Genomic DNA, 15,298 nt, shown 5'->3' on the forward strand with positions numbered 1-15,298 from the left:
AATGCTTAATTCCCCCTGGTGGCACTACAGCATAATTAAACACTAAAGCTAGTCAAACACATTAATTAGTCTACTTTCCTACTGGCATTTTGGCTTTCCGTTAGTGAGATCCGTTCAGGGCTCTCACAAGTGGTCCAAAACGGATCAGTTTTGCCCTAATGCATTATGAATGGATAAGGATCCGCTCAGAATGCATCAGTTTGGCTCAGTTCCGTCTCCATTCCGCTTTGGAGGCGGACGTCCGTCTGACGAAAACTGAGCCAAATGGATCCGTCCTGACACACAATGTAAGTCACGGGGACGGATCCGTTTTCACTGACACAATATGGCACAATAGAAAACTTGGCTATGTTAAAGATAATACAAACGGATGCATGCGGTTGTATTATCTGAACAGATGCGTTTGTGCAGGTCCATGACTGATCCGCACCAAACGCGAGTGTGAAAGTAGTGGGTTGATGGTTGTACTTCAATCATCTGGTGAACAATCACTTCTCAGATACGACCATACAGATTTTAGTCCATATTGGTCTTTACAGTTGATCAAACTGCCCATACATGATCAATAAAACCAGGCAATGGACGCAAGATCTTTATGGAAATGTGCTTTCAAAGAAAGATCTTTCATGGACAACAGATCTTTCTTTGAAAGATCACTTATACACAAACAATCTTTCTTTGAATGAAGGAAACTTTTTTCCAGTTATTGGATGAAAATATTAAACAAGGCGGACTTCTAATCGTTAGTTGTTTAATTTCACCCAACGAATGTTCATTTTGGTTGAAATTGTCCATTTTGGTCAACTTTATACCAATGTTTATGGCCATCTTTACTACTGGGTTCACTCACAGTTTCAGGTTAATTTCAGCAGCATGACTTCCTTATCTTCAAGGATTCCTCCTACCAAAAGGTGTTGTTCAGTGGATACAACCTTTTCAATCTGGAGCCTTTAGTCGTTCATCGATCCTTAAATTACTCTTTTTCGATTCATGTTGATTATTTTCAAGAATTAAAATCATATTGTTAATTTTTTTTAAAACCATAGCATCCTGGCATAAAAAAGGTTGGATTGGTGGATCTATTTGAGCAAAGTATGTCCTTTTATTTTGCAGATGTGGATGAATGTCAAGCTATACCTGGCCTGTGCCAAGGTGGTAACTGTATCAATACAGTTGGATCCTATGAGTGTAAATGCCCAGCTGGACACAAACAGAGCGAGACCTCACAGAAGTGTGAAGGTAACACATTTTCTGTTGAAATTTTCTCCCATGGGTTGTGGAGAAATGTGACTTTTGCAATAACAAACTCTGCGTGTATTCTACCCGTGTGCCAATTCTCCATGGTTATAAACACAAACATAAATAAATATATTTTAAACTGATTACTTACAATACCCATGTGTCATCCAGACACATACACACACGTTCTCACAGCGCCGAGCCGTCATATTCTAATCTGAATATTATTTCCGAGGGGACGGTTTAACTGTAGGGATCCTAACTCACTTTTAGACCAATGCCATACCATTTGAGGGTATACATAGTTTTAACATATAAATGATTGCCTTTCTCATTTGCTAAAAATACATGTGAAAACGACTTAACATTACCATATTTCAGTATTTGAAAATACAATTGCAGTTGTAATTGCTATTGTTTTAACGAGGACCTGAGACCTCTCCTTACATGTCTGTTTTAGAAACCACTTGCATCGCCCCTTTGTGGAGCATCTATTCTTATAACCTATTATGTACCATTCCTTTTTTATTCCTGCTAGAAGTAATGAATGAATTGTAAGCAGTTTGCAATGAAGGTCCAGATGGGGGTTACCAGTTGAGGGGGTGTTCCTGCATAGTATATGGGCACTGATACTGACTATCTACAATCTACATGGCGTGCAAGTAAACATTTTAGAGGATGCAGCACTCGCATGAGCCCTATTCATATACTGAATCTACAGTCCTCAATTTTCATGTTTTTTTTTTTTGTTTTTTTTCAGGCCATCTAGTAAAATTTATAGTAAAACTCACACATTAAAATAGACATATTTTATCTAAAATAATCTGGCTATGTTTTGCTACTTCTGATAGATATGACCATGGGTCTTGGCTATAGAAAACTGCTTTTCCCACTTGATGGGACGAAGCTATGCACAACTTAATGACTTGGCTGCTATTCAGAGCCTGGTTGATCTAGGAAACAGAGAGTGGTATCCATGCTAGACGACCATAAAACACGTCTGCCTCACACACAAAGATTTGTCTGAATGTCTGATCTCACTACTAACTCTTCTGCTGCCAGTAGGGGCTTGCCAAATGTGCCCCTAATATACTGTGACTTACAGGGATATTCTGGAGCTGGCTTCACACCTATAAACTGTAGGATAATTGGAGATTGGGAATTGTAGCCATGTTTCTTGTTCGTAAATTATACTGCTGATTAAAACGACAGGGATACGTTTTCTATACCCATACATCTCAAACTGTGTATTCTCTTTATAGATATCGATGAATGTAGCACAATCCCTAATGTGTGTGATGGAGGGGAGTGCACCAACACTGCTGGAAGCTATGTCTGCATATGTCCTAGAGGGTTTACCGCAAGCTTGGATGGGTCACGTTGCATTGGTAAGCTAAGTAGAAGGAAAAGACCTTGGCTCTTAATAAAAACTCTCTTTTATAGGCCATTCACTTCAGTATTTCCTGGGAGGTAATGTAGAGAGTTACGCTGGCGGCCCGTGCCAGCTGCTGTTCCGCTCTCCCAGACTGGCACTGGTGCCGCTCCACTCACCCTGTATTTGTCATAGTTCCAGCACTCTGGCAGTAGGCCAGGGCGTCAATGTCCTGAGTGTATTAGGACTTGTATTCTTCTCATCAGCTGCTTCCTTTAGTTGCCTGAGCAAAAGTCTCTACAGATCCTGCCAGGTACTCTGAGCTGCCTGACCCTGTAAATAAGGTATATCCTTTTGTTTGCCTGTGTACCAACGTCTGCCTGTCTCCTGGACTCTGATTCTCTTCCTCCTGGCCTGACCTGTGCCTGACAGTGCTGACCCTGAGCTTGCCCTGACCTAGATTGTATTTGAATTTGCACATACTCTGCCTGCCCTGACCTAGGCCTGTTTCCTGACTACAAGTATAGCCTGATCCCTTGGTGTTCTGCACCAGTGTCTCTGACTCCCCTGGGTCAGCTGCCAACTCTACCGAAACTATTTAAAGAGGTAGCGACCTGGTGGCTCCCCTTCAGAAAAAGCCACATCTCTGTATAGGAATTAAAGGGTGAAAAACAGGGAACTGCCAGGACAACACGGTCAGGAATAGCCCACTCTCCATAACAAAGAGCAACGAGCAATAACGGTTTATTACTATGCTTTTACAATTGTAACATCTTGCATGAAAGTTGTTTATTCAGGTACTGTATAGTAATGTAGTTTTCCTGTAGATCCTTTCTGATATTATTCCAGAGCATACATGTATGTTGATTAGCTATCAATATAAGTATTATTTAAAACTAATATTCTTATAAAAGATCTGGCCTTTGATCTCAAGCAAGTCATACATTTAACATTTGTTGATTCAACCATCAGCTGTTACTCCCAACTCACCCATATGCATGCTTGCTCAGCTCGGCTCTGCAGTGGTTTATCTACCGAGTCAACAAAGGATGTGGCATGCTGAAATCCAACATGCCTGATCCTTCTTTATCCTAACATTTGTCATTAGAGGGGAACCAGGGGACCCACATACATGTTAATTTATGTATTTATTTACTCACTTATACAGCGTTGTGCTGACATACTCCGCAGCGCTTTACAGTCATTATCGTCACTTAATGCCCCCAGTGGGGCTCACAATCTGGATTCCCTATCAGTGTATCTTTGGAGTGTGAGAGAAAACCAGAGTACCCAGAGTAACCCACAAAAACACAGGGAGAACATACAAACTCCATGCAGATGTTGTCCTTGGTCGGATTAGGACCCCAGTGCTGGAAGGCACCTTTAGGTAGTAAGTCATCCCTTCCGATTCTCATATAATGCGTATAGACACCTTAACACTAAGGACCATCTATTGGAAGGTCAATGTGATAAAACATCTCATAAGGGAATATTTCAAACTGTGGACCTAGTGTACAAGGCAAAATGTCAGTTTAAAGACCTTCTCTCATTGAAGAGGTCTCAGACAGAGATGTCTTAGCAGCCATAGGTATCAGAAAGCCATGTTTACCGAATATGACCAGCCTTAGTGAAAATGTGGTATGTTAAACCTCTTCCAAGGCATGTCAATACACACATCTTGTATGCTTTGCCTGAGACTAAAGTAGCTGAAGTGATGAATTATGTCAACATGCTAGTCATTGTGAACACACTGGAGACCTGATATTTAGAATATGAAAGCATTTGTTAACAGGGGATCTTCTACTCATGAATGGACACGTTTTTGCATAAATGGTCTCACCATTTGTACTGTGTCGATTATCTCAAAGTAAAAGACCCTGGGATTACCTAGCGATAAAGTTATTTTGTGTAATTGTTTGAATTTTTTTACCTCTAATAGAGGCAGACCACGCAGCTGCTATGGCGTCCGTGGGGAAAGGGGCCCGGTCATGTATGAGAGGCTCCACCCCTTAATTATGCTAAATAAATATAGCTGCTTCTAACCTGAGTTCATGTGTGAGGTTTGTGGCGTACTAAGGGGGGGGGGGGTGCTCACAGGGGGGTGCCAGAAGCAATGAGCTCTTCCATTAATACAGATGAAAGGCAGCTGCGGTCCTGTCACTCACTGCTCAGCTCCCTGCGCTCCTCCCCTTCTTCAGGCCGGCAGTGCACAGAATGGTGAAGCAGGAAGACTTCTCCCTGCTCCACCATTCAGCCTGCAGACACAAATAGCGCTGCCAGCATGTGTGGGCGGAGCCTGCAATCTGGAAATCTCCGAAGGGGGGCCGGGCCCAGGCTGGCTCCCCTCCCCCTTACACAGTTCATGTCCCGCCAACAGTCACTGTCCTCACCCATAACATAGAGTGTGTCAGGCGCTGGATGATTTACCAATCAGTATTTAGCAATGTATGGTAGGCGCTCTGCTCGGTGGCTAGCCTCGCAGTGCACCTAGCAAGGGAATGTGTGCTGGCACAGGACTGCCACTGGCTAGCCCTGCTGTGAACTAAATTCTGTGATCAGCATCATCCTCCAGGCTTCAGACAAAGGTCAGTCATCTGCAGTGTGTGTGAAGATCGGCCCTGTCTGCCTCTCTGTGACCAGCAAGCCACAGTGCACACAGTAAGTCAGCAGCCCTGTGCACTGCTGAGTTGGGCCCAGGAGCACTGCTTATCCACACTATAAGCAGCAGTAGGCACAGCAGGGCAGACAGTGCAAGGTGTACTTCATAAGAGGGCTATGTTGGCACTGGCACTGTTCTTATAGGGGTCTATGGTGACAGTGGTACTGTTCTTAAGGAGGGCTATGTTGGCACTGGCATTGTTCATAAGAGGGGCTATGGTGCATTTGGACAGTGTACAAAGCAGGGCGATGGTGGCATTGATTCATAAGTGTGCTATGGTGGCACTGGTACAGTTCAAAAGTGGGGCTATGGTGGCACTGGTATGGTTCGGGCAATGGTGGCAACGGTATGGTTTAAAAGGGGGCTATGGTGGCACTGGTGTAGTTCATAAGGGTTACTATGGTGGCACTGGTACTATACTTAAGGGGGGGCTATGGTGGCACTGGTACAGTTTATAAGGGGGGGGTGAGCTATGGGGGCACACATAGCAGCAGAGCAAACAACAGACATAGTTCATAAGGGGGACTACCAGTGCTGTAAGCTTAAAGTGTACCTAACCTTTAAAATGTACCTGCTAAAGCCTGACATACAGGCAGGAGGGCTGCTGCCCTGCACTTGCTCTGCTAATAGCTGGCATTCTATGCTGCTACATGTATTTTATTTTTTATCCCTGTTTGATTAGGTTATTTATGGTACATTTTATTTCTTTATTTTTGGGTGAAAAGGGGTCGTGGCCAGGGAGCAGCCAGCCAATGTAAGTAGTGGGAAGAGCCATGTGTGGGTAGTGGGAGGGACTGGGTGTGGGTAGTGGGAGGGGCTAGGAACAGGGCATAGGGGCCCAATTCAGATTTTTGCTGTGGGGCCCAATGATTTCTATGTATGCCCCTGTCTGACACTTTCCAATCAGTGCTAGCAGTGTCATTTTGTGCAGGGACAAACCCCCAACTGGTAAAAACCCATCTGGATCTTCATTGCAAACTGCTAGCAATTGATTTATAACTTCTAGCAGGAATAATAAAGGAATGCCACATCATACAGTCATAAGAACAGATGCTTCAGAATTGTTATTACATTGGTGATTCAAGCAGTTACTAAAACAGACATGTCAGGAGAGGGGACCACTCTTCTTTAAAGTTCAGTGCTTAGAACCGGCAAAGAAAAACACAAAGATGCCTTAGGACAATGACCCCTGGAAAGTAAAGCAGCCAGTCAGCAGACATTAAAGGGAATGTGCCACCTATATTTTTTCTGCCAGTTAAAACCAGATATGCAAACCGCAGATCCGCAAAATACAGACACCAGCCAAGTGCATCCCACACTTTCCTCAGTCCCTATTATAGAAATGCCTATTCTTGTCCGCAAAACAGACAATAGGACAGGTTCTATCATTTGCAGAATGACCAAACAGATGCGGACAGTACATGGATTACATCTGTGTGCTGTTCAAATTTTTTTGTGACCCCATAGAAAGTAGTGTGAGTGAGGGTTTAAACTACAAAAAAATGGTTAGACATAATTAGGATATTAGTATATTTTGTTTGGCCATGGAACAATTGAAATCCCCACCGCAATTATTTCCAATTATACTTAAAACATGTCACTGCTGTGGCAGTTCATGATGCTCTGAGCAGCGGGAGCAGGATTAATACTGACCTTTACCCAGAATCATTTATGTTTAAAGTACAAGAAGGAAAGAGCAATACTTACTGCGGATTACTTTTTGCAAATGTGAGCACAAAGCTCCATGATGTCTTTTGGTTAATACAAGGACAAGGCCAGCTTAGTGTGACCTTAGAGGGGATTATTTGGAAAAAATAGGATTTCCTTATTATAATTGGATATTGAGGGGGAAAAGTAACTTATTAAAAAGAATACATGTATATATTTGCATTACTATAATTATACTGTACATGATGTCCTTGCTCCAGTTTGTTGAATATACTCAGCGCGTTGGCCAGCCTCCGCTGGTTATAGTAGAGCACCGCCTTTTTTTACAGGCAATGCATGGTATACCTGTTTCATATGCTGAAACGTCTTTTAACACCTGGTCCCTATTAAAATGCTTCCCTGTCTACAAATCCCAGACCTAAGTGGCAGCAAGGGCATACCAGCCGGTGACTGCATTCCATACACCTATTAAATTCCTTGAATCCTTACCTTTCGCCTTCAAAAACAAAAAACAGCACGCATTTGCATCCTAATAATTTATTAGTCTGTGGTTTCCAATATCAGCTAATCATTTAATGCAGTCTACACTGAAGTGGTTTCATCTGTCAATGAAACTTTTTAGACAACGGCTTTAGCACCATCCCCTGATACATGTACAAACTAGCTACAGATACAGCTCTACCCTGGGAATATTAGCTTTCCCAAAATTTAGCAATGGCACGATGCATTTGACCCAAATGCCATCAATATAGCTCTACTCCTGGCCTTTAGATACTCGATGTATATAGTATTTACAGTAGGCACATTACCTTAGCTTGAGAAGAGCAATGAGCTGAAAATCTCAAAATACAATGGTCCTGCAATGCTACAGTAGATGTCAAAAGAAAGGAACAAAGCTGTATTATATAGTATAGTCCCAGATTGGCTAGACATGTGTTACTGATCAAACTACTCAGTTGCGATGAGAAACCATTTTTCTAGGGAATCATACAGTGAGCCAAGCCCAGATGAAAAAATTCACTTCCAGTGGTGAAATATCACTATACAGGTGGTTCTCTGTGCACTTCTTATTTTACTTACATGTTCTATATTAATATCACAGGTCAATAATACAACGTAAAAAGTCTGACTCATGGCTCTGCTTAACCAACTTGAGTTTTGCCTCATTGGTGTCTTCTTGAGCTTACATTTAGTACATTGGGACTGCTGAACAAAGAATATAGTCCATTTGAATGGGCAAATATGTGTCCTATGTCTTTACATTGGATAGAATGAATATGATGACCCAATTCCATAACAAAGAAAGGAAGCTTTAGTCACATAAGGGACCAATCAGGGTAGTAACTTTTTGTCACTCCTGCAAATCTCACCAGGGTAAAAGGTTTGATTTAAGGATTAATATAAGATGTGCCCATAGAAATGTGTTATATTCTTTCCAGGACAAAGTGAAATATGTTTGATGATCATAAGTTTCATCATGTAGGCTTGCACACTGAGATTGATATAAAAGGCTGTTAGTTTAGTTTACAGTACATGCAAAAAGTACCGTTTTTTCGTTTGCTATGCTAAATGGTGAGTCATAATAGAATATAACTGTATTGAAATTAGTTGTTAATAACAGTTTATAACATTCTGAGTAAGTATTCTACATGTGCAATGGCAAAGTTTTACCAATTCACGAATATACCAATATACTGTACCTTTTTTACTACTTTATAAGTGGGAGCAATTCAAGTAATATGGTAGAGTAGGAATGTTGAATCTGATGCTTTCACTATTACCATCATCGAGAATTTAGGCACTGATTACATTGCCTGTAATCTTTCAATGGAGAAAGCAAAAGGATTTGTCAGTACACCCCTTCACCATTCAGGGAACAAACTAGCTATGGAGGGTTGACCCAGCCAATGGCCATGCACATTTTACTGGTAAAATATCTATCACTAAACTGCATGCACTGATTGACTGTCCTGTAGCGCCGCCCTACTGGACAGTACTACATGTTCTGTACAGCTCTTCACCTGTGCTAGGAAGAGCTTCTCCTTTAAACACCCATTGAGGGCAGCTCTATGGTATTTTCTGGTACACTGTGTACAAGAACCTGAAGAAAGTCCTCTCCATAAACAGAGACTTATAGTCTGCAGCAGCTCTTTGTGGCTTTTATATGAATTTGCTCTGTCTGAATTAGTTATCTTCTTATATTTCTTTAAAGGGGTTATGACAGCATTTTTATGATTTTGGAGGCTTTCAAACTAATTACTCATTTTACATAGAAGAATGATCTCAAGTTACAATATTTTCAACTTACAATAGTCATCCTGGAACCAATTCATATTGTAACAAGGGACCACTATATTACAGGATTGCTTGCTTTTCCAATTGCTTATAGAGAAGAGAAGGTGCATACTAAGTAAACCCTCACTTCAGTCATATCAGTAGCAATACAATTCTTATTTTTTATTTCTTTTGTAAAGAAAGTTCTAAATCTGTTAGAATGAATTGTGACTGTATGTCTTTTTTTAAAAAAAAAAAACAGATCAGAGGGCTGGGAGCTGTTTCTCTGCATTAATTGGTGGTCGGTGTGCTGGAGAACTTCCTGGTCAATACACAAAAGGACAATGTTGTTGTGAAACTGGACGTTGCTGGGCCTTAGGTCAAACCCCTGAGATGTGTCCAGTCAGAGGGAGCGGTAAGTTCTAGAATTTTTAAATACTGGAGTGAGGCCTCAATGTGATGCTCAATCATTCATATGCTCAAAGTAAGCCTATAGCATCTGAACTGTAGAAGAGCAGTTAAAAACATGTTAGCATTATGTCTGTAAAAATAAAGCAATTATTTTATGTTTTCTATTTTATATGTACGTATGTATAAGAATCTAAGATGATGTTATGTAATGTTTCTACAGATGAATACCGAAGACTTTGCATTGAAAGCCTACCCCTTGGCCCTGCATACCCAGGAACCTATCCTATTGGCCCTGGTGGTGTTGGACCAGGTGGAATTGGGCCAGGGATTATTGGGCCTGGCGGTATTGGACCAGGGGGTATTGGACCTGGTGGATTTGGCCCAATTGGGATCGGACCTAATGGACAAGGACCAATATCAGGATTGCCTAGTGTCGGCACAGAAATTGGTAAGATAACAGTTCAGTAGAGAATTTCTTGGCTAACAATAAGGCTCAGGAAGAAGCAGGTAGCTCATTTACTAGACACAATGCCAATATTAAAGATATAGGTTTAATTAATTCCATATTTACTGTACATTTCATCAAGTTTAATTTCACTTGGCAAAGGTGCTTTGGAGAATATTCATGTCTTTAACAAGTTATATGGAAATACTGTACAACAAGGAATCAAATCTCAGACAGAAAGATTAACAAAGAAGAAAGCAGAAAATTACATGTAGTGTACAGAAACATAAAATATGAAATAATCAATTGTTGTTTGTGTAATCTCATTCACTATATTAGGAACAGCAACACTAAACCAGACTGGAGATATATGCAAACACTTTACAAACCTGTGCCAGAATGGGCGTTGTATCCCCACGCCATCCAGTTATCGATGTGAATGCAATATGGGTTACAAACAGGACAGCCGACTTGAATGTATAGGTAAGTTAAAGAAAAGTCAGAGTGGAAAATATCTGAATCAAGGCTACGCAGCCAGTTATAGGAAACAAATGACAAAACGCAGTAAAAAGATTGCCAGAAAAAATTTATCTTTTAAACATAAGAATGGGATTGTATTTACCGGTAAATTACATTTATAGTTGCACATGATTCTATATTATAAATCAGCCTACAGAAGATTGGGTTGAAAAAGATAATGCCATGTAGGCCATTCAACCCTTAAGGGTTAAACCAGAAATATCTTTGTTCTTTTTAGTACATTTGTCTTTGAAAGCCATAAAAAAAAAAATTTCAATCGGTAATTGCGATAATTTTTGCACATTGTTTGTGATGAAGCGTTATTTTTATGCCACTGTATTTTTTGCTGTTTTTATACCGGGAGAAAGTTAAAAAAGAAAAAAATAGTTTTTCACCTTTTTTTGTAATTTTTTTTAACAGCACAAAGTACAGTTCTCATTGAGTACTGTGTATACAGCGATAGAGAAGGCAAAGATGGTAAAAAAAAAACATCTTTGCACTCGCTATGGGGAGCTTTTCTGTAAATACGTTCCTGAAATAAATCTTGACCGTCCAAATGGGAACAGGCTAAATAAAAGATTACAGATCATTCTAACTTGGTAGTTATTATGGTGGTTACCTATAGAAGAGGCATCTCAACATTTGAAAACATGTCAATTACTAGACTACTTCTTATCTGTACTGGATAAGTAAAAGACAATACACATCTCAGACAAGATCCGACAAGAGAAGAATGAAATAAAATATGTTGTAGTGTTATTGTAAAATCGTTGTATTTTATGAGGGTACTTTGCAAATAATTCAGTCTTCTTTCAGATAACATATTTTTCATCCAATTTTTTTGAACTCCAAAATTTTCCTTTTTGCTTGCCTGTAGATGTCGATGAGTGCGCCAGCAGTCCATGCATTCACGGAGACTGTGTGAACACGCAAGGATCATACCAATGTAGGTGTCATGAAGGATTTCAGAGCAACCCCACCAGACAAGCATGCATTGGTAGGTGACATCTGATTCAGCTATCTGTCAGTATACAATATATATTTGCCTGTGGGTTATAGTGCAAAGTTTGCAAAATGAATTGATTACAGTTTCTACCACAATTGTCCAATTATAACATGATGTGTTCGTGTCATAACTGCTACTCATTCGTGCTTCATTTGAGTATCAGGCAGCCATATGGGCCGCAGCAGGCTCTAATTTAACTATATAGATGATCTGCATTATTAATGGCTACATGGCATTGAAGGTGCTGCGTGGCCATTAACAATGCAGACCAACTAAACAATGTGGGTCTTCATTAGTTTAATTAGAGCCCCTGCAGCCCGTACTCAACCACAGCATGGCCACATCGCAACCACAAAACAACCGTGCCATGTGGTCATACCCTAAACATTACAAAACAAGAATGTTCACATTTTAAGACTGATATTTAAACCAGACTGTTCACCTTTTCAGATATTGATGAATGCATCATGAATGGAGTGATGTGCCGTAATGGCCGCTGTGTGAACACAGAGGGCAGTTTCCAGTGTATCTGTAATGCTGGGTTTGAAACTACTCCAGATGGAAAGAACTGTGTGGGTGAGTTGATCAATGATCAGTCCTAGTGGTATTTAGTATATCCTTTATCTTAACAAACTGGATATGTTTCTGAACAGTTATACCCAAAGCCTGCAAGGTCTGATTTATTTTAGCATGTAAAATGCAGTTTGTGAAGCATGCAATATACAGAAACAATTCATAAAATACTTGACCTTTACCCAGGGACATTATTGCTCTATTGGAGCACTACAGGTATCAAGGCAAATAATACTCCTGTAGATTGCCATCCACCCGGCTGACTGAACAGTCATTGAATGGGGGCTACAAAATTGTATCTATAAAGTGAAAATTAATCCTATTTAATAGGCAATTCATGTCACATAAGTGTGTAGAGGTATTGGATTCAATAGGTATTCTGTGTCTTCTCCCCATGGACCCGCTATAGCTGAAAGGAGTCTGAGAGACTGCAGATCATATTAGTCTCTTTTATTTGAAAACCATTATGTAACTGTGCTTGAGAAGAACAGTCATCCCCAGGTTCAAATGTATGCAGAGGGTGCACCACCAATGAGGCCAGATGAGGCGATCGCCTCAGGCAGTACCAGGTCCAAATGTATGCAGAGGGTGCACCACCAATGAGGCCAGATGAGGCGATCGCCTCAGGCAGCACCAGGTCCAAATGTATGCAGAGGGTGCACCACCAATGAGGCCAGGTGAGGCGATCGCTTCAGGCAGCACCAGGTCCAAATGTATGCAGAGGGTGCATCACCAATGAGGCCAGGTGAGGCGATCGCTTCAGGCAGCACCAGGTCCAAATGTATGCAGAGGGGTGCACAACCAATGAGGTCAGGTGAGGCGATCACCTCAGGCAGCACCAGGTTCAAATGTATGCAGAGGGTGCACCACCAATGAGGCCAGATGAGGCGATCGTCTTAGGCAGCACCAGGTCCAAATGTATGCAGAGGGTGCACCACCAATGAGGCCAGGTGAGGCGATCGCCTCAGGCAGCACCAGGTCCAAATGTATGCAGAGGGTGCACCACCAATGAGGCCAGGTGAGGCGATCGCCTCAGGCAGCACCAGGTCCAAATGTATGCAGAGGGTGCACCACCAATGAGGCCAGGTGAGGCGATTGCCTCAGGCAGCACCAGGTCCAAATGTATGCAGAGGGGTGCACAACCAATGAGGCCAGGTGAGGCGGTCACCTCAGGCAGCACCAGGTTCAAATATGCACAACCAATGAGGCCAGGTGAGGCGATCGCCTCAGGCAGCACCAGGTCCAAATGTATGCAGAGGGGTGCACAACCAATGAGGCCAGGTGAGGCGGTCACCTCAGGCAGCACCAGGTTCAAATATGCACAACCAATGAGGCCAGGTGAGGCGATCGCCTCAGGCAGCACCAGGTCCACTAAATGTATGTTGTAAGGTACACAATGGTGATTGAAGAACATACTGTAATTTCAGGAAACCTAACCATTTTTTCTTCTTTTGGCAGTCTGCACCTAACTCGTCTGTGGGTTTGTAAAACCCTTCAGGATTATCTCATGTAAACCGCTTGAGCAGCGCAAACATGTTATTGCACATGAGAGCTCCCACTTACAGTATTATGGTGCTTAAAGTAGTTGTGCACTTATTTTCAAACCTCTCAGACTGGCAGAACCTGCGTTGGCGATCATACTTACCTGATCCCGTCACTGAGTCCCAGCTCGTTCACTTCTCCGCCTCTGCTGCTTGTCTCAGGTCCCTCCATGTACACTTCTGGTGAGCATTTGACATGACGCAAGGAGTGGCCACGTGACCATTTGACACGATGCAAGGGCAGCAGCGGCCAGTAAATGGCTGCAGCGGTGTCAATCATGAAGTTTATGTGGAGGGACCCAAGACAAGCAGCAAAGGTCGGAGAGTGAATAAGCCGGGACCCAGGGCCGGGATCAGGTAAATATGATCAAACAACAAGGTTCCTGTCAGTCTGAGAGGTCTGGAAATGAGTGCACATCCCCTTTAAATCCATCAGCTATTTCTTTACATTGCACTCATCTTAGTCCAGTTGTTATAAACTTACATTACACATTTATTAGGGCCTATGGGGATGCCAATAAAACAAGCATAAATTTATATCTTTATTGTGAATTGAGTTCAGTGTCATATTATTGTATGCTGCATTGCTAATGAAATCCCTGAGTAATATGTCCGTTTATTTAGCTGCTGCTGGACGGATAAAATAAATATACTGGACTAAGATAAATATAATTAAGCTTTTGTGTGGTCCATCAGCTAATACAATCTTTCCCACAGATCACGATGAGTGCGCAACCACAAATATGTGCTTAAACGGGATGTGTATTAATGAGGACGGCAGCTTTAAGTGCATCTGTAAGCCAGGCTTTGTATTGGCACCAAATGGACGCTACTGTGTTGGTAAGAAGCGATGATATACTTACTGTGCTACTGCATACAAAGCTCATTTATTCTTAATATGTAGTTTAACTCTATATCTTGGTGTCCAGAGCAGAAATATCAAAGAGCTGCCCCCGACCATAAGACTTACTTTGATCACTTTGAAACTTAGTGACAGTATTTCCTTGAAATATTTCTAATGGTCTAAAGTGGTTTAGAGGTGTCACATTGGTAAAGTGCCCATTGAAAACCTACCCATTTACAGAACAAATCTCTACTCAGACATCGGCAAAAAGAGGGCACCAGGGGCTCGCTCTCCAAGGCCCCCACCGCTACATAGAAAGTAGAGGCCTCCGCTAGATCTGCAGGTTCAGAAGGGGCATCAGAACCTGCAGATCTGTATGTCAAAGTGGAGGCTCAATTAAGAATCAAGCAAGAGTTGTTGCTGAATGTGCAGTCTGCTCATTCCAAGAGCTGTAGAGGGTACCTTAAAGAATAGAGGCACAGTGCAGCCTCATTGAAATATAATTATCTGTGCTGTTGTAGAGAGGTAATATACTGACTAAACGCAGCGGTTACACCAGACTATGGAATGACTGAGTGCAGCATTTACATTAGACTATGGACTGACTGACTGCAGCGGTTACACCAGACTATTAACTGAATGGCTGTGGTGTTCACACTAGGACTATGGACTGACTAACCACAGCATTTACACTAGACTATGGAATGACTGACCTCAGCGTTTATACTATACTATGTACTGACCGCA

At 41.8% G+C, this 15,298-nt stretch overlaps 1 protein-coding gene across 1 annotated transcript in view; it reads left to right on the forward strand.

Moving 5' to 3' along the window:
• Positions 1 to 15,298, forward strand: part of LOC120989621 (fibrillin-2-like) — a 159,282-nt gene that overhangs the window by 82,197 nt on the left and 61,787 nt on the right. The window contains exons 8-15 of the mRNA XM_040417837.1: positions 1,114 to 1,239; positions 2,502 to 2,627; positions 9,475 to 9,627; positions 9,844 to 10,071; positions 10,408 to 10,551; positions 11,465 to 11,584; positions 12,044 to 12,169; positions 14,425 to 14,547. Of these exons, the coding sequence (XP_040273771.1) occupies positions 1,114 to 1,239; positions 2,502 to 2,627; positions 9,475 to 9,627; positions 9,844 to 10,071; positions 10,408 to 10,551; positions 11,465 to 11,584; positions 12,044 to 12,169; positions 14,425 to 14,547 (1,146 nt within the window). The remainder of the gene's footprint in view (positions 1 to 1,113; positions 1,240 to 2,501; positions 2,628 to 9,474; positions 9,628 to 9,843; positions 10,072 to 10,407; positions 10,552 to 11,464; positions 11,585 to 12,043; positions 12,170 to 14,424; positions 14,548 to 15,298) is intronic.

The sequence above is a fragment of the Bufo bufo genome, chromosome 2 (genome assembly GCF_905171765.1).
Source record: "Bufo bufo chromosome 2, aBufBuf1.1, whole genome shotgun sequence".
NCBI classification, from domain to species: Eukaryota; Metazoa; Chordata; class Amphibia; order Anura; family Bufonidae; genus Bufo; species Bufo bufo.